This window comes from Homalodisca vitripennis, unplaced genomic scaffold, assembly GCF_021130785.1.
Source record: "Homalodisca vitripennis isolate AUS2020 unplaced genomic scaffold, UT_GWSS_2.1 ScUCBcl_2508;HRSCAF=7355, whole genome shotgun sequence".
Classification (NCBI taxonomy): domain Eukaryota; kingdom Metazoa; phylum Arthropoda; class Insecta; order Hemiptera; family Cicadellidae; genus Homalodisca; species Homalodisca vitripennis.
The window spans coordinates 36,086-61,043 of record NW_025778627.1 but is presented as its reverse complement, the minus strand read 5'-3'; the positions used below and the strand labels follow the sequence as shown (position 1 = coordinate 61,043).

Here is a 24,958-nt window from a genome sequence, read left to right as displayed (position 1 = left end):
TATAAGACAACTAATGTCATTAATATTATTAAAAGTGACAACATTATTTTATAACAGAAACTAACAGTAAATCAAAATTTCTTAACATTCTGTTTCAACTTGACATTTGGTCTTGACAAATTGGAAGCAAAAGCATATTTTTGTGGCCCAAATATCAAATATCAATATGTGGTCCAAGTTTCTGTGAGTGATTTTGCTTACAAATGTGATAAGCATTGCACATTAATGAGGAACGCTATCCTTGTAAAATCACTTTTTAAAATCTGGAACAATATTTTTACTGTACAGTTTTTATTTGTTCTTAATTTTAATTTCTACTGTTACAAAAATGTTCCAATATTTTTTCCTGTTTGATATCGTTATCAACATGTAATATTGATATATACATTAATATTTTTAGTACACCCTATTTGATGTAGTTTTTAATAATGAAGTAAAATAAAGCAAAATGAACTTTGTAGTAAAAATATTTTTATTTCACATGTTTATCAAAATTGCTTGAATTTCAACTACTGAATTTTAATTATATACATACTTTAACAAATCCGGTATACAGAATATGACAAGAAATAATGAAATGAATATGACGTTCCGTTGCAATAGAAACGTTAGCCGAAATCATTCAAGGGCTGTCGCCACAAGGATGTCAGTTACCACCATCATTGCCCTGTTTAGTTTAACATCTACGAAATACACATAAAGCTTAGTAGGAGAACAGTGAAGAAGAACTTCTCTAAATTATCCAAAACATAGTATACAACTCTAATATTGTACACTGTAAGTAAGTGTAAGCAAGCTAACTTACCTTCTGAATGTGTCAAAACCGTTCAACTGACTCGAATGTACACTCCGATGACCTGGTCCAAGCACTCATCAGTTCTCGCTTTGAGCCGCCAATCACAAAAATGTCCTTTTTCGCACAGAGCCGAGGGAAGACTGATAGAGGAACCAAGTTACCTTTCCGCATTAACAGATCATTTCTAATACTTCTTAAAGCGACCTGCAAGAAACATATCATGGTAAAACAATAGATTGCACAACACGTTAGATCTAAGAAAAGAAAATCAGTCAATAAAATGTACACCACTGCAGAGTTACACTCATCAGCCAATTTCACTATTAAGCCAACAACCAATATTGAACAGTTTAGCTAAAATAAAACCTGCAGATATAAGGTGTCCAATAAGGGCTGTATATTTTATGTAAGGCGATGAGCCTGATAAGTCAGAGTTGTTTGAGAATCTTCACTGCAGAGTAGGGGTAAGATTGCAATTCTGTAACTGAGTGATCACAGGTTCAATTCTGGGAGAGGTCAAATAAATATTGCAAATAGTTTTAAACTGTTTTCCCTTTTCAGGCATTTAGAGTATCAATCAAAATGCCACTGGTGAAAACGAACCCCCAAACTTAAAAAAAAAAAAAAAAAAAAAAAAAAAAAAAAAAAAAAAAAAAAAAAAAACACTGCTAATAATTAAATTCAAAAGTTAGTTATTTACAAAAATAAAAGATGGGATTGAAAGTTTCTATGTAATATTTGTTTAGATGCTTTCCCATTTATAAGTCAGTTTTCAACTAAAATATTTAACCAAGAAGCAAATAATTATTGAATCTATTAGATCTAAATTATAAATCTTAAAAAACGTTAAGACTGAATGTTGATTAGACTCACAAAACTGATATCTCCAATTGTACTTCAAAATGAAGAGCTAATAGTAATTGCAAGATTTTCCAGAAGTGATAATTATTACCTTTAAACTAATGTCAGTACATTCAACGATAGTTTTCTCAAGAAGGCACACAGATAACAGTGGCAGGCGTACGTGTGTCAGGAGTTCGAACACGTAACGCTTGCGCTGCTCTATATCGTGGGAGATCCAACGCAGGGCTGCCTGGAACACCTACAACAACAAAAAATTATCAGTAATCTGCTCGGTTAGATGGTAACAAATTTAAGTAAACAGAAAATGTCAGTTCGCAAAAATCTTTCTCTACTTTGTTCAATTATTTTTTGTAATAAATAAACATAAAATATGCAATCATTTAATTAAAGTAACTTTTAATTCACTGAGCATTACCAAAGCCTATAATTCAAGGGAAGGCAAAAATTTCTTTTCTGTCTCTCCCTCTCTACCTGCATGATATCACAAAAATGAACTGATCTATAGACTTGAAATTTTGCAAAGCTTCATTTCTATATAGGGTAACAATGAGGTTGATGATTAGCTGAGCGTTAGTATATGTCTTTACAAAATAGGTTTTATGGGTTACCATGATGACAACAAGAAAATTGCGGAGTAAATAAATTTGTAAACTAACTGAGTACAATCATATTATATATACTTTAGTACATATAATGAATAATGTGTATATTTTTAGTTCGTTTTTATCACCTTTTATAGTTAATTCCAATTAATCTTTTTTGATTTTTATGTCCATGACTTGTTTTATAGATTTTGTATGGTTTTTCTTATTAATATATTATTTATGTAGCGGTTCAAGCCTTCTGTGAGTTTTGTTTTTATTACGTTAGTTTTAATCTGATGTGCATCCTTCATTGGGCTTTTGCCTATTGGATGTTCTATTTTATTTCACAATTATTGAGTTTTGTTTTTGTTGTAAGTTCTTGTTTATTGTTTAGTATACATTTAGTTTGTTTGAAGATTATATTATTATTCAATTATTTTTAAGTTTCTAAATATTTCAAGATCAATGGTTTTATATTGTTTTATGTTTTTGTTTTGTATTTATCTTGTAAAGTTTGTAAACTCACTGTCTAATGTATGCGGATGACACAACCCTTTTAATAAAAGATGACTCAGCAGAAGAACTTTATGTTAACTCTTTAACATCACTGCAAAATGCTCTCATGTATACCAAACTCAATGACCTAGCACTAAACCCCGACAAAACAACTCAAGTGCATTTCAGTAGGAAAAAAGAGCAAACACCAAGTTTACCCAATACATCAGTAGGTAATCAGGTCAAGTTTTTGGGTATCACAATAGATAACAAGCTTTCATTGACAGAACAAGTAAATAACACCTGCAAAAAAATTAGCACAGGACTCTATGTAGTAAAACGAATCAAATGGATTGGAACTTTAGAAGCTGCTAAAACTGCCTATTACACATTAGTGGAATCACATATTAGATATGGACTGGTTGTCTGGGGCAGCTCTGCTGGAAACCTTAATAGAGTACTCATTTTACAAAAGAAAGCAGTTAGGACTCTAGCTGGACTGGAACCACTTTAAAGCTGCCGACAAGCCTTCCAGTCTCTGGGTATACTAACAGTAACGGCTCTCTACATATTTGAAACAATCATGCATGTTGACAGACTAAAACCTCCAGACCAACAGTGACGTCCACACCTACCATACCCGTAATGCTTCCAGATACATATTGCCTCAACACCGCACTGCTCTTTTTGGTAAAAAACCATCATACATTGGTAGAAAACTCAAAAATATGCTCCCAGAAAACATCAGAAACCTATCAGGAAATCGACTCAAGAAAGGACTTCAACACTACCTAGTGAAAAGACCAATATACACCCTTGAAGAGTTCCTGACAACGCCAAGCTGAGAAAGAAGAACTGCACTAATATTGAATGACATAAAATATGTGACCATTTTTACTTGTACGACATTTTGAATTTTTGTATGACACTATTACTGTACTTCATGTTCATGTAATAAAAAAAAATATTGTGAAATAAATCTTTTGGAAATGAAATGAAAAAATGAAATATGAGATTGTAACATGTGACATATTAAGATGTATAGCCTGACACACAGAACATCATCTTTTGCTGACTTGGTGTGTTGACTTTTATGACTTCGAAATAATAATAGGCCTATATTCTCAAACCAGGAATGCTAATAATGTTGATGTAAAATTTCAGTACAATCAGTTCAATAGTATGAGCGTAAAAGCAAAACAAGCAAACAAAGGCACTTTCACGTTTATAATATTATTAGGATTAGTCGGAATAGTTAAAGAATTGCCCACTAAATAGAAAAACATGATAGGCTGTCGCCACACGTAAATGGACGTCAAACCACATATGATGTAATAAGTCGGAGCGTCCAAATAAAGTCAAACACTTTCAAGGGTTAATAATGTTGAAATTAAACTTGTGCTTTATACGTTTCATGCAGAGTTAATGATAATGACACATACAAAGATCCAACTTGCTCCAAGCTATAACCAGCTAGGCCATAAAAAACCAACATTTGTATCAATTCCAGCTCTTTTCCCTAGAATCGGTGGAATTGAAACTCCCTTTAAGAAACTGGTAAATCAGTAGTTGTGAATATTCATGCTATGTATGCCACCAATACTGGATGGTGAAAACGTAAATAGGCTGGTGTATATTATACATTAAGAGTCACAAATAACTAAATACGAATTCATGATAAAAACAGAAATCAAATTGATGAATTTTTTATTAGGCCTATTTTTAATTATTTGTTAGAAAATATAATTAAAATTTAATTTATAATGAAGTAAAAATCTTGAAAACAATGTTTAATTTAATATTTTTCAATCAGTTTATCTTCACACTTATTGTCTTTGCCATATTTATTTTTCATGATGTCAACAAAAACCTTCTTTTTTTTTGAGACTGAAAACATTACTTGCAAACTAAAAAAGAAAATCTATAGGAGAATCAATTTATAAATGGAAGAGCGAAAATTAAAGAGTTAATTGAATAAGAATTGCTTTTACCTGAAACTCACTGTCAACCCTCAGGTGTTCACTGGATAGGAAGAAGACCAGCTGATCCTTGGGCAGTTCCAGGAACTCTTCCTCTTGGTAAATATGGGGAAAGTGGTTCTGGATGTAGTTTAGAGCTGTTGTCCGCATTTCAGCACAGTTGTGAGCATCTGCGAACCTGTGCCACATTTGTATGTGTAACAAACACGTAAGACCACATTGAACAGTACAAAATTCCATATTTATCACTGCAAAATATCACATTAAAGGCCAAATTAAAAGTACCAACATCAACCAAATTAAAAGTACCAACATTAACCCTGGAAGCGTCTATCAGAAATTCAAAAGTGTGCACAGATTTTTGTAGGTTTAACAGGGTCTCTTTATAATTTTGTTATAAAATCTTATATGTAGTATATGAATAAAGTGTTAAGCAGTGCGTTCATTTAAAAACTTCAAACTCGTATTAAAAGACTTCTAGCCCAAGTATCAAAATTCTGTAAACAAATGTGTATACTATTAATTAATTTTGGGAACAAAAAATAGTTATTTTCAAAATTTGGGTAATTACCCCCATGCCCACCCGTACCCAAAGCTAAAATCTTGAAATGGCCACCAATACCTAGAGACACCTCAATTTGAAGCTCATAAAAAAATGCTGTATTTTGGTAAAAAAAAATTGGAATCGGCCAAGCCGTTTGGTATCAGACCCCAATAATGTAATTTCTTACATTACAATTATTAGTCTACAAACTACTGTACTACTGCTAATAACACAACACCATTACTTCCTGAATGCAACGATATTGCAAAAAGCAAAAGGTTTTGTGTAATATTAAGATAATTACTAATTTCACTATCAGTATTTGTAAGTAAACAGGACAAGCAAATGTTTTATCATTCTTTTATCTTTCTTATCTACAGTATTATTGGAGACTGGTCCAATAAGTGGCTATCTCTGGTCATGTTTCAACACACCAAATATTTGGAAATGCAGTCTCATTTGTTTAGTGATAGTGGTGTTGTACGTCACAAGGAATATTTACAGCGTTCAAGAAAGAGTAGAGATTATTTTTATATTTGGATCCAAGAATAAATGTGCAAATAGAACTACTAACGCATTCAACACACTACATCCTGGAAAGAATGTGTCACCTAGGTACATCATAGATTTAGTTACAAAATTTACTTTCAATTGATTTATAATTTTAAGGGCTTTGACGGGTAATAATGCTTTTAGCGGTAAAATAAGAATCGATTTCGGGATCGAACGCACTTATAAGATACGTCATCGACACCAAATGGGTCAGTCGACGCTTCTTAAACAGCTAGTTAAACAGCTAAAAGTACCACATTTTTTAGTGTAGTATGCTATATGTATATGTGGACAATGCCACATTTATCGATAGTGTAACATGAAGTTTTGGACACTGCTAAATTGATCTATAACCAGCAGTGCCAGCAGCTGATCAGTGAACAGTGCCACATTGATTGGTGGACAATGCCATAATGATTTTTATACAGTCACATTAATTAGTTTACAGAGCTACATTGATGGGTAGACAATGCTAAATTGATCAGAAGACAATGTAAAATTGATCGGTAGATATTGGCATATTGATGTTAGTAAAACATGTAAAACTCCAATAGTTAGTTTTAGATCACATATAAGGGGGGCATACAGAGATATTTCTAATCAATAAAGTACCTAAACACCCCACCCAGTGGAATGTGATATGCTTCCATGTAAGGCTTCTTCCCAAGTTCTTAGGGATGTCTGTCACTCATTATGTAATGAAATGGTAACTGAAATATATAAAATCTAAAACGCATATACATATTTTATACACCGTGATAAAAAATACAAGATATTATTCTTGTAAGCACAATAAGGTATATTCTGTTAAAAAATTTTAACCCTTTAAGGAGTATGGACGTCATATGACGCCTTCCTTTGACAGTCTAAAATGAGTAATGGATGAAATCCAAAAAAAATACCAAAAGGAGTAAAAAATTAAAATCTTTAAAATCTCTTATAAAATGTTTACTTACATTTGAAAGCTTAATAAAAAAGGAATACGTGTTCTACAAGTCAATATTTCAGTACTTTTTCAAAATCAAATGTCTTATTTCCTCACTACGGCAGACTCAATCAGTATTTTCTGCCATTTGGACAACAGTAACAAACTAGATGGTTGCTCAACAAATATGTCACTCTCACAAGATAAATATGGCCACAGTATGCAGTATACAAGGAATGGCTAATATAATGTGGCGGCATATTCTGACAGCAAAGCGATGCACGCGCGACGCGACCTTGAGTCAGTGACTTCTATACCTGGTGTCTACTGCAATCTGGTGGTAAAATCAGATTACAAGTGAATGCGAGCACAAACATGGAAGTTAAGTATGTTGCCGATAGATGGAACCACTTTACAGACTAATCTACCTAAAGGCAATCAGTAATAGCAATGCATTTATGATAATACAAAAATACAGAGGCTAAACGTCATATGACGTCCATACTCATTATGTAGCGTTTACATGCACTCCTTAAAGGATTAATAAGTACATTTTAGTGTGTATTCACCTATTCCATTTCATCTGACTACTGTTTCCGTAAGCCACAAGACAAACACAGAAATCTACAATTCAGTTAGTAGTATCTTTCTTTAACTTCTTCATAATAAATTATATGAATAGGAATTGCCTTGATCGTAATTCAATCAATACAAGCGTAATTAAATAATGAGGCTAAAACTTTAATTATTAATAAATGCTGTCTGGCATACATTAAGACAAAAAAAATGAAATTTATTTTATTTTTGTTTATTTCCCTACACAAATTATTCTCTTGTTATGGGTTGTAGTAGATGATCTTGCATTGTTTATCCATATTAATTCTTCATTAGATAAATAAAGTGCCTATTTCTGCATCTGAAATTGCATTTATAAATCACTCCATCAAGTTTCATACTCTTCCAAGATTTTTTTTTTTTTTTAGCTCTTTATATTTCGAAACAATGTCTCGTCTCATTAGTCAATTTAAAGCTTTTAAAATTAGTAGGTAAAGTATTAAGTGCACGATACTCAGAAGTTCTGTATACATTACAATAACAACCACACCACCTACAGTGTCCGTAACACCAACATAGATTATTATTTTCATTCATCTAGAGAGGGGTAAACTCATGTTGGTAGTACCATCTATAGTTTGTTCAAACTGCACTGCTTAGAAATAAGATTGACCTCGCAGATTGATCAGTCTCTTCCTTAATCTGAATCGGTTTTTCATGAGATCAGGCGTATTCACTGTCCCTACCATATGGACCTGTAATTCATTTTTAATCAATATTATCTGAGTGCAAATATTCCATGTATTGTATTTATAAAATAGGGTAGATTGTGGTAGTTTGTCTCCCAATTATTGATTTTCAACGTATAACAACATTTTAAAATTTTGAGTCCACAGCAATTTCCCAAAGTAATATGCACAATACCAACCTGTTTTAGTAGATTTGCAAGCATTTGGGAACAAATTATTGTAAAATAATTATTAAACAAAAATGTATAATCTCTTTTCAGTAATAAAGTTGAGAATATAACACAAAGTGATATTTATTTTTTGTTAGTTATAAATATATGAAGATTTGAAGGTTAGGCCTTATCACATAATGCTCTTACATTTCTTAATCGCCACTTTCACTCAACATTTTGTCATCAAAGTTACCATCACTAACTTCATTTTACCTTCATAGAGTATGTTCTCCATAAAGTTACTAAGAATCTCAGAAAAGAACAATATCATTTTACCCTGACTTAATTTCAGGAGGCAACCAATCAAAACAAACAATCAACAGATGAAACGGTAAACAACGATCAGTTTCAAGAATCAACCAGCTTTAAAATCGAAAATGTAAAATACAACATACATGGTATTATATTTTAACAGACCAACGATATAATAGTAAAGACATAGGCCAAAATAATCGATATCGGGAATATATTTCAACTCCAAATTTACGAACTTAGAGTGATGGGGAGCGCCTGTCATCGCTAACTGATGACGGGCAATCTATGTCATTAGTAGCCAATAAGTTAATAAAATTCGACATAACACCATGGCACATAAAAGATCAGCTGACAGAAGAAAACAACATTGTAAAAACAAAATAATTCATATATCATGTAGAAAAGAAATTCCTAAATTGGTAGATAGAAATTTATCAAATCCATCTATTCGATTAGATGCTTACAACTATGTACTAAATAAACAGTTATGAAATACCATTTATTTTTGAGACCAAAATTGGTAATTTATGCATCATCATATAGTATAATGATGTCCCACTACTTAACATCTTCACTGCAGCTCCACACTGAGTGATCTTGACTGCTCTCATTCTGATTCTGTGCCATAAAGCATCTGTGATAGTTGACTACTGTACAGAACTACCTAGATATAATACAACACCTTCACTGAGGGTTTATAATGAGTGAGATCTGTTGCAGTAAACACGTTAAAGGGTTAACTAAAGCAAGTTGCTAAATTGTTACAAATATAAAATATAAAAAAAGTTTTCAAAATGTATTAACCTCCAATGCTATACTTGATCAACTATTTCGGGGAATGCAAACTGGCCTCTGGAAATTAATAACAAAACTCCTAGTCCTTCCTACACAACAGAGGGGATGTGCTATCTGATGATGTGGCACTGAGTCTTGAATAGTCATCATCTAAACCTCAGGACGAAAGCTGTAGATAAGTTAACTCTGATAAAGTGGCAAGGTGCTGGTTGGCCATAATCCTGATTATTGGATCTGATTACAAACTAAAAAGAATGTACCTCAAGTTCAGAGAGTAAGTAACCTCATGCCTCCACCAAATAAGCAATTCGTATTTTACGGTGTAGGAGACAGCAAGTTTCATAATTAGTTGAGTCGATGCTTTTAGACAGATAATGTACTCACTTCATCCCAATCAAACTTGTATTAGTGATGGTCCGGATCTTTGATACCCAAATTATTGGTTCTGCAATGTATCTGATCTTGCCAAACGCCGTACAAAAGGTGGAAGAGGGGAAATTTCCCCTTCTTTCATGCACTACCAATCCATCTCTACCAGGTTTAGAATGGACCTACCTGTAGATTCCTATGGCATTTGTGTGGTGTAACTCTTGTTTGAGGAATTCTGTGCACCCCAACACAACTTCGTTCAGCTCTAACATGTCAGCAGCAACTATCAGGTCTTGAACGTTCTCTTGATTTATTGTTATTTCACCTGCAAAATTAGCGAAATCAAATAACAGTTCATTAAGATGTATTAAGTATACCAGATTTGTATCATTTTGATAAGAGTAAGTTATAACAATTTGATATTTTAATAGTTACAATTTCAAACTTCGTTTTTAATTACTGATATACCAGAACCATTAGTTTTATTCAAGTGTTTTCAAATTATATTTGGCGTTTTTTTGTTTTGTTTTAATATTATATTCAATTTATAATCAGCTGTTATTCATGTTTTTTTTACACCAATAATTTTCAACAATTTTTCATTTAGTAATTTTAGACTGTACTGGTACAATTGATATAGGGGGATAGCTCTCAGTGAGATTTCTAAACCCTTTTTTAAAAATTTTGCAGTCTTGACAACTTTAATTCATCCGGAAAATATCTCTCTTGTATGATTGTGAATGTAAAATATACTGTTAGATACACTAAAAACAGCTTTGCTTTATGAGTTTTTAAGTCTTCATAGCTTTTATGACTTCCTCAATTGAGACTTCTGAAAAAGAAAAAACTTTACTGCCAATATGGGGATTTATAATTAAGCTCATACTATTATATTAGGCTTCTTTATATTATCCTTCATTTGCTTAACTGAATTGATAAAGAAATTTGTTAAACTGATTTAGAGTAATATGTCTGGTTGAGACAATGAGTTGTTTGTATTTTTTTAAATTAAATTCTAGGCTGCCTTGAATTTATTGTTACTGTTCTCTATTTTTGCTGCATTATGTGCTAATTTTGTGTCTTCTATTGACTTCTTATGAAGTTTCTTTTTAGATAAATATAATGGAATTCTTCACCAATTTTTCCCGAAACAAAAATCTCTTTCATTAGGGCTAATTTCCTTGTATCCAATTCATTGTTGCTTTTGATCACTTTAGCTATGAAATGTTGCTTTTGTTATTATGAAAAAATATGCCAATTTTGAAGGAAACAGTATTTTTTCGGACATTTGCCATCGTTCATTGAAACAAAAAAATCAGTACCACTACGTTTCGAGATCTGCTATCTGATCTCTTCTTCAGATACATAACTAACCTAACACATAATTACAAGCTAGGTTAAAATAAAGAAATCATTCCATAGCGTTGTGACACACGTAAGTCAGGAATCACAACCACCATGTTGTGTATCAACTTCACTAACTCTAAAACATGTACTTAATAAAAAACTATAACTTTTATTTTCAAGAGTTTTATTTGGTTTTTGAAACTGGCTATTTCTTTATCAAAATTATTGCACATTACGGCAGCTTCTTCCTCCGCCAAACATAGCGATGATGATTCCATGTTTTTCTGTTTCATACAGTAGCTGGCTGTTTATTTTGCATATTTTGATTGAACTTTGTTCAGCTGGATTATATAAGAAGATCTCTTCTACGTCTTCTACAGCCTCCAGTCTGTACTGGATGGAGTGAAAGAGTCTCTGCTTCCTATAGAGCAATTTTTAAAGATGGAGTAACTTTTTTTTGTAATGTTTATGTTATATATTTATTATATCTAAGAACATCCACCTCCTTACACAACGTAGTTACATTTGTACCAAAGAATACCATGTGGTATTGGTTGTTTTCAAATTTCACGATGTGAGCAGGTCATGGTTAATGTCCTTTCACTATGTATCTGTAAGACATTCTAAAATGTATGGACACAGAAAAACCAGTGTTATTCAACTTACCTGTATAAATGAAGTCTACAAGTAAATTGAGGATGTAGGGAGAGATTGAATGTAATTCTATGGTATCCTTTTGTTCCTCGACCAATCCATTGGAAAACATCGCCTGAAAGTATGGACTACTGGCAGAGAGTATGGCTCGATGTACCTGAAAATGAATGAACCAGTGGTTAATGAAACAGCATGTAGTACACTGATACGAATTATTTATAGTGATTTTGATTTGTAGATATCGACTAGTATTATATAATGATTCTTGTTGTAATACACTAGTGACCTGGTACTGTAATGAATATGAATACCTTACATGGTCATGCATGTGTTGTCTCACTAGTGTCTTATGCATAGTTGGCTTCTTTATAACCAACAACATTTTTGTCCAGAAACCAGTACAAAATAAGATTTAAAATACTACTTAAATTGCTTCAGTACACTAAGTACTTGTACAATGTCTACAGTTTAAAAAGGTCTATCTGATCTCCCTCACAAAGCTAAGATCCTTCAGCAATTCAAGCTCTACTTCACTCAACTTGTGCAATACAGCCCAACCGTACGGATAGTCGTAGAGGGCAGCCATTAACTGTGTATTCTATAGTTCGATTCTCATGATCACAATCACTTGTCGGGTCTTCTGACATTTCCCATTTATACTTCCACAAGTTGCATCTGCCCATCCCTGTACTAGATCGATTCAGTACCATCCACTCTTTCTGAGGAAGGTTCATCAATCTAAATGGATTTGTTGGATCTGTAACTAAGTGATTTAATAAGACCCTCAAAGCTTTCCCAAGATGTTTTCCAGCTGACTTTTGGGACATAAGTAATTTTGGTACTTTGGGATTATACCGACCACACCAGTATGAAGAACACAAAAATATAAATTTATAGAAACAAACATGATAGAACGAAAAAACAACTCTTTAATTACAAAATTACAGGCATTTCCATGTATTGTGATCGGTATTGTTGTCGCTGTTATCTTATCTTTCTCGAGAATCACGATTACGGCAGGCCGCGCAGCATCACATGATTATTTAAGTTTTTTGCACGGTACATAATTGCCTTTCAATTACAATTCAATTTATATTTCTGATCAGCCCCTCTAGAATTTGATATTTTACTGATAGGTACTATCTCGAGGGATGTTTTTGTTTTGTTGGCTGGAGGCACTCGCATTTTGGGTGGCGGAGTGGGATCAAGAGTAAAAACAAGTTTTGAGTGTTTTTTTCAATAAATAGTTTAGACATTTCTAAAAGGGAAAGAAGAAAGGGTAGGTTTGGATTGGAGGTTTGCCCAACAAATAATTGGAATTATGAATCGCTTAGTCTATTAATAATCAAGCATGTTAAACCAGAAAACACAATAGTAATAAATTTGTGACCCCAAGAGTGCTATACCTTTCAGAAAAATCAAAATGTCACATAAATCAGGGGATGTCCAGGAGTGGCACATATCCGCAAATGTTGAGATATTGAGGTGCAAGGGTAGATCGATAGGTTTTCTACAATGGTGGATGACTGTTGCAGTTGGTGGGACTCCCTACGTGTTAAAAGCAGTTGCTAGCCTAGACACAAGGGCGGGCCATCCCTGTCTGCTAGGACTGGAGAGGCTGAGAACTGGCCTCCCCTCCTTCCAAAGAGGCATGACTAAAAAGAGAGGATTTCATACCCAAAATCCTTCCTCATGGAACTTGACAGGAGGCGGTTCCAACCCCCAATCCTTTAAGACTAAGTGCAATTTCGAGGCTTCTTCGTAATGAAAAATTATTTTAGAATAAATTAAAAAATAAGAGATTTGTGGAAAGTCTATTTTGGTTTCAATGCAAATAAACCCCATATTATGCAGATAATTAAGAAAATAAAGAATTTCTTGATTACCTCATTCCATTTTTGAGATATTGAATTTAACATTAAAACATATTTGCGTTTGGTTAGGGTACTATAAGCGGACCCGGTTTTTTATTTCGAAATTGGTAAACGATATTATTTAATCATAACCATCGATACTAATTAATTATTTTGAAAAATTAACTTAAATAATCTATATCAACAGCTGTAAACCTTTCAAATAATACACGTAAGGTAATATTTCAATTTTACGTAAGCAACATTTGGTTACAAAAAATGGCAGTAAATTTTAGAAAACTAGGCTACACGACATTGCTTAGAAAGATGATAAGACGTGTTTTTCGTGGCTTCAACATGTTGGACTCGTACCGAAAAATCCATTTTGTGACATTTGCGGGAAAGAAAGAACTGTAACTGTGAGAGGAGCAAATATGGTCGTCTTCAGTTTTCCTAATCTTGGTTATAATAACTTGTTTGATCACTGTAAATATTAAATTCATATTTTACTTTAAAACATATGATTGATATTGAGGACTACCTACATAGATACTTTTATATCGATTGATAGTCTAGGATTTGAGATGCGAGTATTAGGTATCGATGATTACATTCTTCGATATAAAAAACCGGGTCCGCTTATCGTACCCTACCCTTTGCGTTTTTAAACTTAAAAAATCAAAAATGTAATTTTTTATAATATTTTAGGTTCAACTTAGGAAATTCAGGTAATTTTTTCAAATTCCTTGGTACTCAAGGAACCTGCCTTGAAAATTTCATAAAGATTGAGTGTCAAATAAGGAAATGAGAAATTAATTTCTTTTCTATGTCATGTTTTGTTTGGTGCTATCCAGAGTGCGGGAATTGAAAAACGTAAAAAGTTTAAAGTGCCATAACTGGAATACTAAGTGAGATAAAAAATCCAAATTTGGTAGTTGTACTCATCTTTACACATAGATCAAAGCTACCAAGTTTCATACAAATCTGAGATGGTGGGTGAGAAAATTATTTTTTCCTGGTTCAATTGGTTTGGAATGAACCTGAAATAAACATTGGTACTCAAGGTGTTATGTAGTTATAGTTAACTAACTACGTACTGATTCGATTGTCGTGGTGGCCGTTTATTCTACCATAGCTTATTATGATTCCTCTTCTTCATTATAAAGAAGTAATGGAGTTAAGGCTAAACTATGATATGTGGTAAGTGTTAAGTTGAACAAACTGATGACAATGACTCACCTTCATCATTTTTCCTCCAGCCACAATAGAGACATCACAAAATCTGCTATTTTGCCTAAGAATATTCAGATTTTGAAGGACTTTAACTGGGAAATAACGGTTTGAATATGTTTTGTCTGGAGAACTGTCTTTGCTTTTGGCCAAAGTATGCCATTGTGTTGGAGTTGGAGATGTGGTTTTTGCAGCTGCTGATGAGGAATTGTTATTATTACTATTGCCATTCATTGGTGACATTCTTGGTTGAGCTATTAAGGAACTTTTTATGTTTGATTTCCACAGAAATTAACAAACTAAAAAGACTTGATTACTATTTATTCCAATATATAATTCAATATTCTAACTAAACAATCAATTTCACAACCCTTCCCTAAAGAAATATGCCAGATAGGGCCACATTTGGATGGTTTAATAGCCACACCTTCAGTTAAACAAATAGGCTATTAAATAATTATATTGCCTTAACTAGTAGACATAGAGTTAGAAGTAATATTTCACTTTTCATACGAACACTGCACTACGGTTTTATGAAAAACTGTTCAAACAAAATACAGTTGTCAATATCACACACCAGATTCTTCCCTATACTACCTTGACTACATTGGACATCACGTTTACGACTACATAAACACAACGTAACGCTGCGCCACTGTTCCGGTCAACTGCTGATACTTGTTTGTGGTTGGTCAGTTGGATATATTACTCTTCGGACATTAAAACAGAGAGAAAAAAGACAGTCTTTTAAGAGCAAGTTAGAGTAATATAAACCGATTAAAAACTATGGGACGTTGGAGTACCTGATAGTATAACGTACTAAAAGTTCTCAACTCTAGAGATGACAAGAGAACTTCAGGGATAGATCAAAGGCACCTTTTTGGAGGGTTCACCTATCTTTCAGCAGGAGTTTGTGCTACAAAACTTTACACATATAAAAAAATAAAGCTGATAAAATTTTCCACGTATTTTTGTTCTTATAGCGTGTTATATTTCTTACCATCAATGTCATATAAGCTCTTTAGTGATTTCTCTCTCCAGTGCCTCAAGTCTTCATTCCACATAAAGTTTGTCAAAGAGGAAATTGCATAGAATGTAATTTATTTTTAAATGAGTTTTTTATCATTTTATATTAATTTAATCCAAAGTAAGAGAGTTTTAAATATTTTTATTAGAACGAAAAAATGTATTCTGTGCACTTTCAACTCCGTGTAAATTTTACTATTTAAACTTCAGATGTTAGTAGAACAAGGTGCGGTTGATTGTGATCGGCAGAGGGAGAAGAGATGAAAGAAAAAACTGGAAATGAAGGGTTATTGTTTAAAATATTGAAATTTTGAACAAAAATAATGGCAATATGCTTATTATACATATGCAGTATAAATATTCACATTAATATTAGTTTACAGATTGCGCACTAACTTCTTTTTTATTACAACTCTGCTTGTGAACAAATTAGAGAATCATAAAACTAGAAGTATAAAAATGTAAAAAAATTTTAAAATTAAACATTTATTTGTTTACGTTACTGTAATCCTCGTAAAATATACAACGATTATTAACATATTTACTTAGTACTTTGATATTATATCAACAAGAGGCTACTGTTTTGGAGGAGTTTTTCTTACCAGAACACCATAGTCGGAAGTTGTGGTTGGTTAGTTTGAGGTAAAGAATGCCTATCTTGTGATAAATAGGAAGCCGTATTTTAATCACCTGTAGACAGTGGAGTATTTATTTCTATTACAAGGTCCAATAAAGCATGTATATCAGGAGTTGCTTCATCAATAAAGTTTCTTGAATAACTGACTGAATTTTGATTTTCATGTTATTCAAGCTCTGGTGCTGAAGAGGTGCTGATCTCTGATTGATAATGCTTTCTCCAGTCCGTTTGAGAATCTAGCGTGTACATAGCCAGGATTCGCTTGGATGAATTCAACTTCTTCCTCTAAAGTGTCACATTTGCTAAATCAGTTGTGATTCCATGTAAGGACGGAAACCAGTAGGAAAAGCCATCATGCTCAAGACCAAGAAACCGCCAATTAAAAACAAAAGAATAAGACCTAATATTTCAAGATTTATGTCTCAAAATTCTTACCTTACAGAAGTGAAAACTAATAGTGAATAACTTGGACTAAAACACATGTCTTACAGCAACTACATTCAGAAATTCATGGTGGATTTCAGCAATGACAGAACATCTAGCATTTACCTAAGAATGCCATAAACCTCAAATACAGCAAAGTTTATTAACAATGTAGAGTTGCAATTCTGAGAATAATTAAACTTTAGACAATCTTGTATAGATTGTCTAAAAAGTCTAATTATATGTTTGAGGTTAATGGTATTCACAGGAAAAGGCTAGATGTTCTGTCATGGCTGAAATTCCAAGCAGATTCCCTGATTCATATCTCGAATCAATCTTATCTATAGTTATTAACTTTTTTTATAATTCAATGATGAATACAATAAATACTTTAAATTCAAAAACTGTAATCTCATTAGCTACTACCAAAGTACTATATTTAAATGAGGAGGAGTTCCTGCTTTTACGAAAACCATATTAGAATCTAAGCCATACGCATTACCTTTCTGTAACGACAAACATTTTTAGCTAGCTGGAACAAAAGTGTCTGAACGAAAATGCTAATACTTGTCTCAGGCCTTTGTACTCGTAGTTCCTCCTCAGGGCAACTTGGCGTATTTTCCACAAAATTATAATATTAATTGATAAATTTATACACAAAAAATATAAATTCATTATTATTGGAGACTATATAATATAAATGTCTTATACGTACAGAAACCAGAAGTTAAGCGTTTCAGAGACGTATCAGAAACTTTTAATTTAAAATGGTCCATAACTTCATCCACATGTTTCACTGCTGCACCATCAACTACTATTGATAATGTCATGTCAAATATTGAAAATGACTATTTCAATCATTAAAAACACAGCTTTTTTCTGACCATGATGCACAATCAATTTTCATTGAAAATTGGTTTACAAAATTTGATCATGAAAAATTAATAAATAGACGAGCATTACAATAAAACGATATCCTAACATTAAATCATCGCCTTTAACAACAAGATTGAGGATTACTTGGATGTTTGGGAACGTCGACTAAACGTACACTAGTTTTAGATTTCGTTTCTTATAACACGTTAATAAATGCAATCCCTATCAACGTTCTACCGCTAGAGATATTATAAAAAAGTAAACGGATTCCTAAAGGCATTCTAAACTCAAAGAAAAATTGAAAATGTACCACAAATAAGTAAAACTGTCTAATGAACAAAATCTAAAAACGTTACAATCGTCCAAACGGATATACCGTAAAGTAATTAGAGCAGGGTAAGCATACGAAGTAAATTAAAAAAATGGCTTTTGTAACAATCTCTCAAAACAGCTTAGCATGTAATAAATAATAAGAACATTTGTTCGTGTATTCAACATAGTTTATGAAACTGAAATTAATGACATTTTACCTGTAGCAAATGCTTTAAATAAGTATTTTGTTAATATAAAAAAAACAGCGTCCAATTAATTATAATACGAATATGACAAATACAAAATCAGTTTCAATTGTGTTACTAATACCAGTGACATCATCAGAATTCTCTTTAACTGTACAAAACTTACATTAAAAAGATTAACATATATTAATGGAATTTAATGTGGCTGGATAAAGTAGCGAAGCGAATCCTTTCTGTAACTATATTAATACATATTTCCTTTAAAACAGGAGTTTTCCCTGGATTCCTAAAATATTCTAGAATTATCCCAATATACGAAAAGGAAGGTCTCATGGAAACTACAAAAAAATAGTTCTACCTCTATTTAACTGCAATTTATAAAATATTTTGAAAAATGATTTTATAATCAATCGTTGGGAACCTCTAGGAAAATATATAATCTTTTCAGAACTAGAATTTGGATTAAAGAAACCTTTGATGCTGTATTACTCTCAATGGAATTAATAGTTAAAGGTTTGGAAAAACAACAAATAAAATTGGGATCTTCCTATAACTATTGAATGCACTTGATTGTGTAAATCGTCAGATCCTTTAGATCATTCTTCCAAGCAATGGTATACGTGGAGTGCAACAGAAGAGGCTAGAATCATACATATCCAGTAGAGTACAACAAGTGAAAATTGATACAAAAGTTATCACTTCTAATTAAATTTGAATTTAGTCTTCGATGATCGATTCTTAGTACCATTTTATTTCTATTGTATGTAAATAATTTCAATTTATCATTAACATGTAGAAATTTAATTCAATATGCAGATAATACGACTCTTTGATTTAAAGAAAAATCATTAAACGATGTAGAACTGAACATTTTATGGATTTGAACTAATGCTTATTTTAAAGAGGAACATTTGTCCATATTCAATGTTCATATCTTTAAATTTGCAATGTGATATGCGTTATCATTTACCCCAATCGTCACATCATCAGGATATGTTACTATACACTTTAAATCTTTTTGGATTTGAGTCTATAGTCCTTTGAAAACTATAGACATCATTTTAACTCCGAAACTAGTAGAGCTGCTCTCATGCCGCAAAGGCTGTATAGAACGTCTATCTTCTTAAATTTTCAAATGGTGATAGGCACTCTAGAGATCAATTGAGCTGAATATACTATACGTAGAAGCCCGATTTACAATATCCTTTACCAGTGGCAGTTGGTGTGCATCTAGCATAGTATAACGGGTTTCTGAGTAGGCAATACATAATCGGCAAGGTAAAGAACGCGGTTCAATAAGTCCGTCAGACAGGAGCCACCCAGTTTCTTTTTATATTAATTTCAAATCTTCCTCAAAATAACGACGTGATTTAATTGCAATCGGGTTACAATCTGGAGTTAAATTTGCAAATAAATGTATCGGTGGTACTTTGGCCAAAGAAAGGCTGTAGACTTTCAAAGATAGGCCTGTCATATGCAAAAGACACTTCACCACTAGAATGTTTTTTTGAAAATATTGGTGCCCTCGTATAATTATGGCGCTGATTAGCTAGGTTAACTGTGTAATATCCTGCAACTGTTTGTTGATACGAAGTAGATGTCATAGCAACATTAACTGTTGTTTACTCAATAAGTCTTTTTATTAATAAAAGTCTCAGAGCTATTAGTAACCACCAAGTTTGTACTCCATTTACTACAATTGTTATTGTATATTTGGAGAGTTAAGAAGATGAAGCTGCATAAGTAAGTGGTTTATGATATGGTGAAAACTTTGAAAGCATAGGGGTTTTCAGAAACAGAAGTTTTTTTTCCAGATCTACAGACTTTACTAAAATGCCTTTTTGCTACATGTCCTATAGTATCTCCAAAAGCAGGGCATTTCCCCCAGGATTCTTTGCGTCTTGTGCATAAATCATATCATTATGTTTACATCCATCCAATGTTTTAAAACATACAGTACATTAGGGTGATAGATTATTTTATCAGCTTCTCTATTTGTTATTAATTGAATTTTCTAATCTTTAATCTTAAAGCCCCATTTACACTGCCCAAACATCCCCGAGCATCGAGCATCGAGCATTCGTGATCGTAGCTCGCCGGTTTTCAACGAGCACGAACGCAAACGAGCCCTCTGTTTACACTGCTCGAGCATTTGTGTCGATCAGTTTCTCGTGAGCGTTTGCAGTGAATATTGATGATGGCACCCGGACTGTCAAAACTTGCGGTTTCCGCTGCGGCCGTCCTCATCCTGTTACAGGAGGAAACGCGAGGAAGGAAAAGGCGACGCGTGTGGGAGTCTTCATTTTTGAAAAAGAGGAACCACACTATTTTGCTGAGAGATTTGAAAGAAGACCACGGAGGGCTCTTCGAAAACTTCAGCCGAATGTCGTTAGACGATTTCGCCATCATATTGGGAAGGATAGAAGGGAAAATTGCCAAAACCGACACCAACTTCCGAGAGTGCGTTCCTGCATCAGTCCGGTTGGCGATAACTCTTCGATTTTTAGCAAGTGGTGACTCGTACGGTAGCCTCATGTATCTCTTCAGGGTTTCAAAGCCTACAATTTCTTTACTTGTTCCTGAAGTCTGTCGGGCCATCGTAGAAGCACTACAGGAGTATGTCAAGGTAAGAACAAAAATGTATAATATAATTTTATTTTTGGAAATATATATATTTGGAATAAGTACATGAAAAACGTTGAACGGAACTATTGAATAAAGTGCAAACGTGTGAATATTTTAACAGAACGAGGAAAAGAATGTTCCTGCTTCTGAGGGTACCCCAGTTCCAGGATCCGAGGCAAATACGGAGGCGAGCGGATCTGCATCATCACTGCTTGATTGATGTGAATGGTCTGTGGTGGGGGGTTGAGGTTCTAGATGGTGGTATGTAGGAAGAGAGGACAGAGGTGAAGTAGAGTCCCCACTGTACTCTGGTGTAGTCTGTTGTGGATGTAGTAAAATAGCCGGAGAAGGTGGGCCAGAATTCGCTGACGAAAACGTAGTAGCAGGGGACGGAGAGGCTGAATAATTCGGCGAAACTGATGAGATAAACCGGTGATTTTGATGAGGAAGTTCGTCATAGCGGCCCATGTCGGCTTCGAAAAGAATGTTGTTGACGTGGTGCTGGACAAACGCTTGTGTCCTCTTGGAGTAAGATTTTAATTTCATCGCAACATGCTCACCATACACATCACAAGCATCACGCCTCACAGCATTATGCAGTATGCCGACCACCTCGTCAACTTGAGACCGTGGAGAGGCTGGCGTTCTTTTGCGCTTCATTGGAGTAGGCTTTGCAAAACCCAGTGCCGTTTGACTGGAAGCCGATCGTATCTCTTGAGATTGCTGATGAGGGAGGGTTTGAGTAATTTGGGAAGCAGATTCACTTGTATTGTCGTCCTCTTCCTGAATGAGCTCAACCTTAAAAATGAAGAAATGAATTAGCAAATTAACTAAAATACTTGAGGTTTTTATTACAAACTATTGGTTCCGCTATAAAAATTTAATTGTAGTTATTTAATAGTGTGTAGGTATATAATTTAATTTTGACGCTATGGGTGTACGTAATAAGAAATATTGTTCATTTCAGATGCCCGAAAATGAAGAACAGTGGCTATGCGAATCCAAGAAATTTGAAGAGAAGTGGGACTTCCCCCATGCTGTTGGAGCCATCGACGGAAAGCATGTAGCAATACAATGTCCGCCCAAAAGCGGGAGCGAATACTTCAACTACAAGTCCTTTTTTCAGTTTTGTATTATTTGCGCTTGTCGACGCTGATTATAACTTCATGTTTGTGGACGTTGGATGTCAAGGCAGGATTTCAGATGGTGGAGTTTTCAAAAATTCTCAGTTGTACGACAATATTGAAAAGGGCAACTTGAAACTTCCCCCACCATCTCTACTGCCGAATTCGAGTATCCCCAGCCCGTACGTCATTTTGGGGGACGATGCTTTTGCATTGAGTGACAGTTTGATGAAACCGTACTCTGGTTATCATCCACAAGGGTCCCCAGAAAGAATTTACAATTACCGATTGAGCCGGGCCAGAAGGGTGGTAGAGAATGCTTTTGGCATTTTAGCTTCTGTGTTTCGTGTGCTAAGGAAACCTTTGCTTTTGGAAACTGAGAACGCCAAGTGGGTTGTAATGGCCTGCGTTTACCTCCACAATTTTCTACGTAGAAGTGCAAGTTCGTCACGTCTATATTGCCCAGTGGGTGCTTTGGATACCGAGGAAAATGGAGAGGTTACACCTGGTACCTGGAGAAATGAGGTGGCTCCGGCATCCCTTCTTGGTTTGAAAAAAAGTACCCAGGAGATCAAATTCTACTGCTAAAGATATCCGCGAGGCCTTTGCAACATACTTCATGACAAATGGAGCCGTATCATGGCAAAACGATTACGCATGATAGCATTCTGATTGCGCCTAAACCTCAAGTTATCAACACTGAAGATAGCCCTAAGGATAGTTATAGTAAAGTCTTGAAGTCAAGTACAAGAAATAGGGTTATTTATGGATCTTTGGAATCAAAGGGCAGCGTTCCTTTGAAGAGTGTTAAGAGAATGTTCTGGTTATTTCTATCTGGCTTGGTGTGCAGCAAAATTCTTTATGTTTGAACCAGAGTAAAACCCAAAATCTTATGTTTAGTTTAAGAAATGATGTTGACATATATAATATTAAATTTCTTGGTGTTTATGTACAGTCTAATATTAAATGGAATGTTCATATTGAAATGTTATGTAAAAAGATGGCAAGAGGAATTTTTATGTTGTGTAGGTTAAGATCAATTGTTAATAGAGAAATGTTAATAGCTGTTTATTATGCCCACATACATAGCCATTTAACCTATGGAATTTTAGTATGGGGTAATGATGGGAATGTAAAAAGGGTACTTGTATTACAAAAAAGTGCTGTGAGAGTTATATGTCAGGTGGGGAATAGAACTCACTGTAAACCATATTTTAGACAGCTTAAGATTTTAACTGTTTATTCTATTTTTATATTGGAATGTTTGTTGTATGTAAAAACTCATTTAAATTCTGTGCCAACTAATAGTTCTGTACATGGTTATTTCACAAGAAACTGTAATATGCTTAGATTAGATCAGTACAACTATCATTCCACTAAATCAAACTTTTTAGAAATAGGCAAAAAACTGTATAATTTGTTACCAAACCATATCCAACAACTTAGCTTAAGACCTTTTAAAATGAAAATTAAATGTTTGTTGTTGGATTTCTGCTGTTACAATATTGAAGAGTTTGTTAGTTTGATAAGTCAGGTAGATAGACTTAGTAATTAGTCAAATAATCATTAAGCCTAAGCATGACGTTGTGTCGCATTTGTGAAAATGTTTACTACAATAAATTTTCTGATTCTGATTCATTAACTATTTATTGTACTACCTAGGAGGCATATTATACCTGAATCTATTAGGAGGCATTTCAAGCTAAGTACATAAAAATGAATCTCTAATAAGCCATGCAGGTAAAAAAGTGTAATTCGTGAGCTTACCTGTGAATCATTCTCCTTTGAAGCGTTTTGTGAAGTACATGAGTTGATGGTTTCCTTGAACTTGTTCTTATCCTTCAAAAACCCAAAAGCTTCGTAAGCAAACCATTTGCTCCTGTAGATCTCGTCTGCACCTGATAAAAAATAGGTACATTTAATTATCAATTCGTTGAACCGAAAACATAGGTGTAAGTTACTATTCAGAGAACAATGCACCGTCTGGCTGCAAATCACAACATCTTATTTCCATTCCACCTTTTATTGTCTATATTATAATAACGATAATAAAGATACTTAACTTTTTATATATTAAGAGATGATCACCTTCTATTTTTATTATTATTTATGATTTCTTGAAAATAATATTGTCAATTGGTGTATTCAAAGTGTATGAAATTGGTTGAAAGATTTATGAATTTGGTTGAAAAAATTATGAATTTCACCGGAAAAAAGCTATAAATTTGCTAGAAGAAGGCTGACTTACCTTTTCCAGTCCCTTTTGAAGTTTCTTCCTTGTTCTTCTCCCTCCTGAAGGAAGCCAACAAGGAGGTTATTTTGCTTTTGACGGTGTCGTATGTCGTCTCCAACTGCGTCGCTATAGCTTCCCAAGCGTCATTTTTTTTAATTTTGTTGAAGTACAGCTTGTGGTTCGGCTGCCACAGCTCTGGGTGCCCCTCATAAAGAGAAACTAAAAGGAGGCACTTTTCATTCTCCCACTCCATGCTGCTTTCACGAAAAATTACTACACAGAATAAACTAAAGAAGGAATTCCACACTCGAAATGGGAGACGTGTGAACTCGACAGCCAGTAGGCAAGAACAGAATTCGGTGAACGCTGTTCGAAGAAACCCGAGGTGTTTACACTGAGCGAGCGGCGAACGAGCATCCCTTTGACGATTCGCCGGAAAACCGACATCGGGCGGATCAGGCTCGAGCACGAACGAGCATTCGATTCGACCTTGCTCGGCTCGCCGAAACTGTTTACACTGCCTGAGCCTCGAACGAATGATCGTTCGTCACTCCTGTTTGCGACGAATGCTCGGGCAGTGTAAACGGGGCTTAATATTCCTTTCTCTATCTTTTATAACAACAAACCACAGTTTTCTTATACTTGCCTTTTAAAATTATTATATGCACCTTCATTAATTTTTCCTATTCTTTTATAATCTTCCAGCTTTCCACCAGTTTTACCACCACCCACTGCAAT

The 24,958-nt window shown here is 33.9% G+C and overlaps 2 protein-coding genes across 2 annotated transcripts; both read right to left on the bottom strand.

The window, feature by feature from the left end:
* Nucleotides 1–824: 824 nt before the first annotated feature.
* On the bottom strand, nucleotides 825–15,426 carry LOC124372090 (actin-binding protein IPP-like; the record flags this gene model as incomplete). The annotated part of the gene is given in 6 exon segments (XM_046830457.1): nucleotides 825–1,000; nucleotides 1,749–1,898; nucleotides 4,731–4,896; nucleotides 9,861–9,999; nucleotides 11,688–11,832; nucleotides 14,768–15,426. Coding segments are annotated over 6 exon segments (1,010 nt in total), but the record flags the coding sequence as incomplete, so codon positions are not given.
* A 5,451-nt stretch (nucleotides 15,427–20,877) lies between these two features.
* LOC124372094 lies at nucleotides 20,878–24,811 on the bottom strand. Its single transcript, XM_046830460.1, has 3 exons — nucleotides 24,236–24,811; nucleotides 23,755–23,885; nucleotides 20,878–21,661 (listed from the first exon to the last, which is right to left on the bottom strand). Exons 1-3 carry the CDS (start codon nucleotides 24,471–24,473, stop codon nucleotides 20,978–20,980), a joined length of 1,053 nt encoding a protein of 350 aa, XP_046686416.1. The 5' UTR covers nucleotides 24,474–24,811; the 3' UTR covers nucleotides 20,878–20,977.
* Nucleotides 24,812–24,958: the final 147 nt, after the last annotated feature.

Excerpts from the sequence above, each read along its gene's own strand:
- LOC124372094 (XM_046830460.1), bottom strand. The coding sequence starts at position 24,473 with ATGGAGTGGGAGAATGAAAAGTGCCTCCTTTTAGTTTCTCTTTATGAG. Across the intron at positions 23,886-24,235 it reads TTCAAAAGGGACTGGAAAAG|GTGCAGACGAGATCTACAGG; the intron begins GTAAGTCAGCCT and ends ATTTTTTATCAG. Across the intron at positions 21,662-23,754 it reads CAAAGGAGAATGATTCACAG|GTTGAGCTCATTCAGGAAGA; the intron begins GTAAGCTCACGA and ends TTCATTTTTAAG.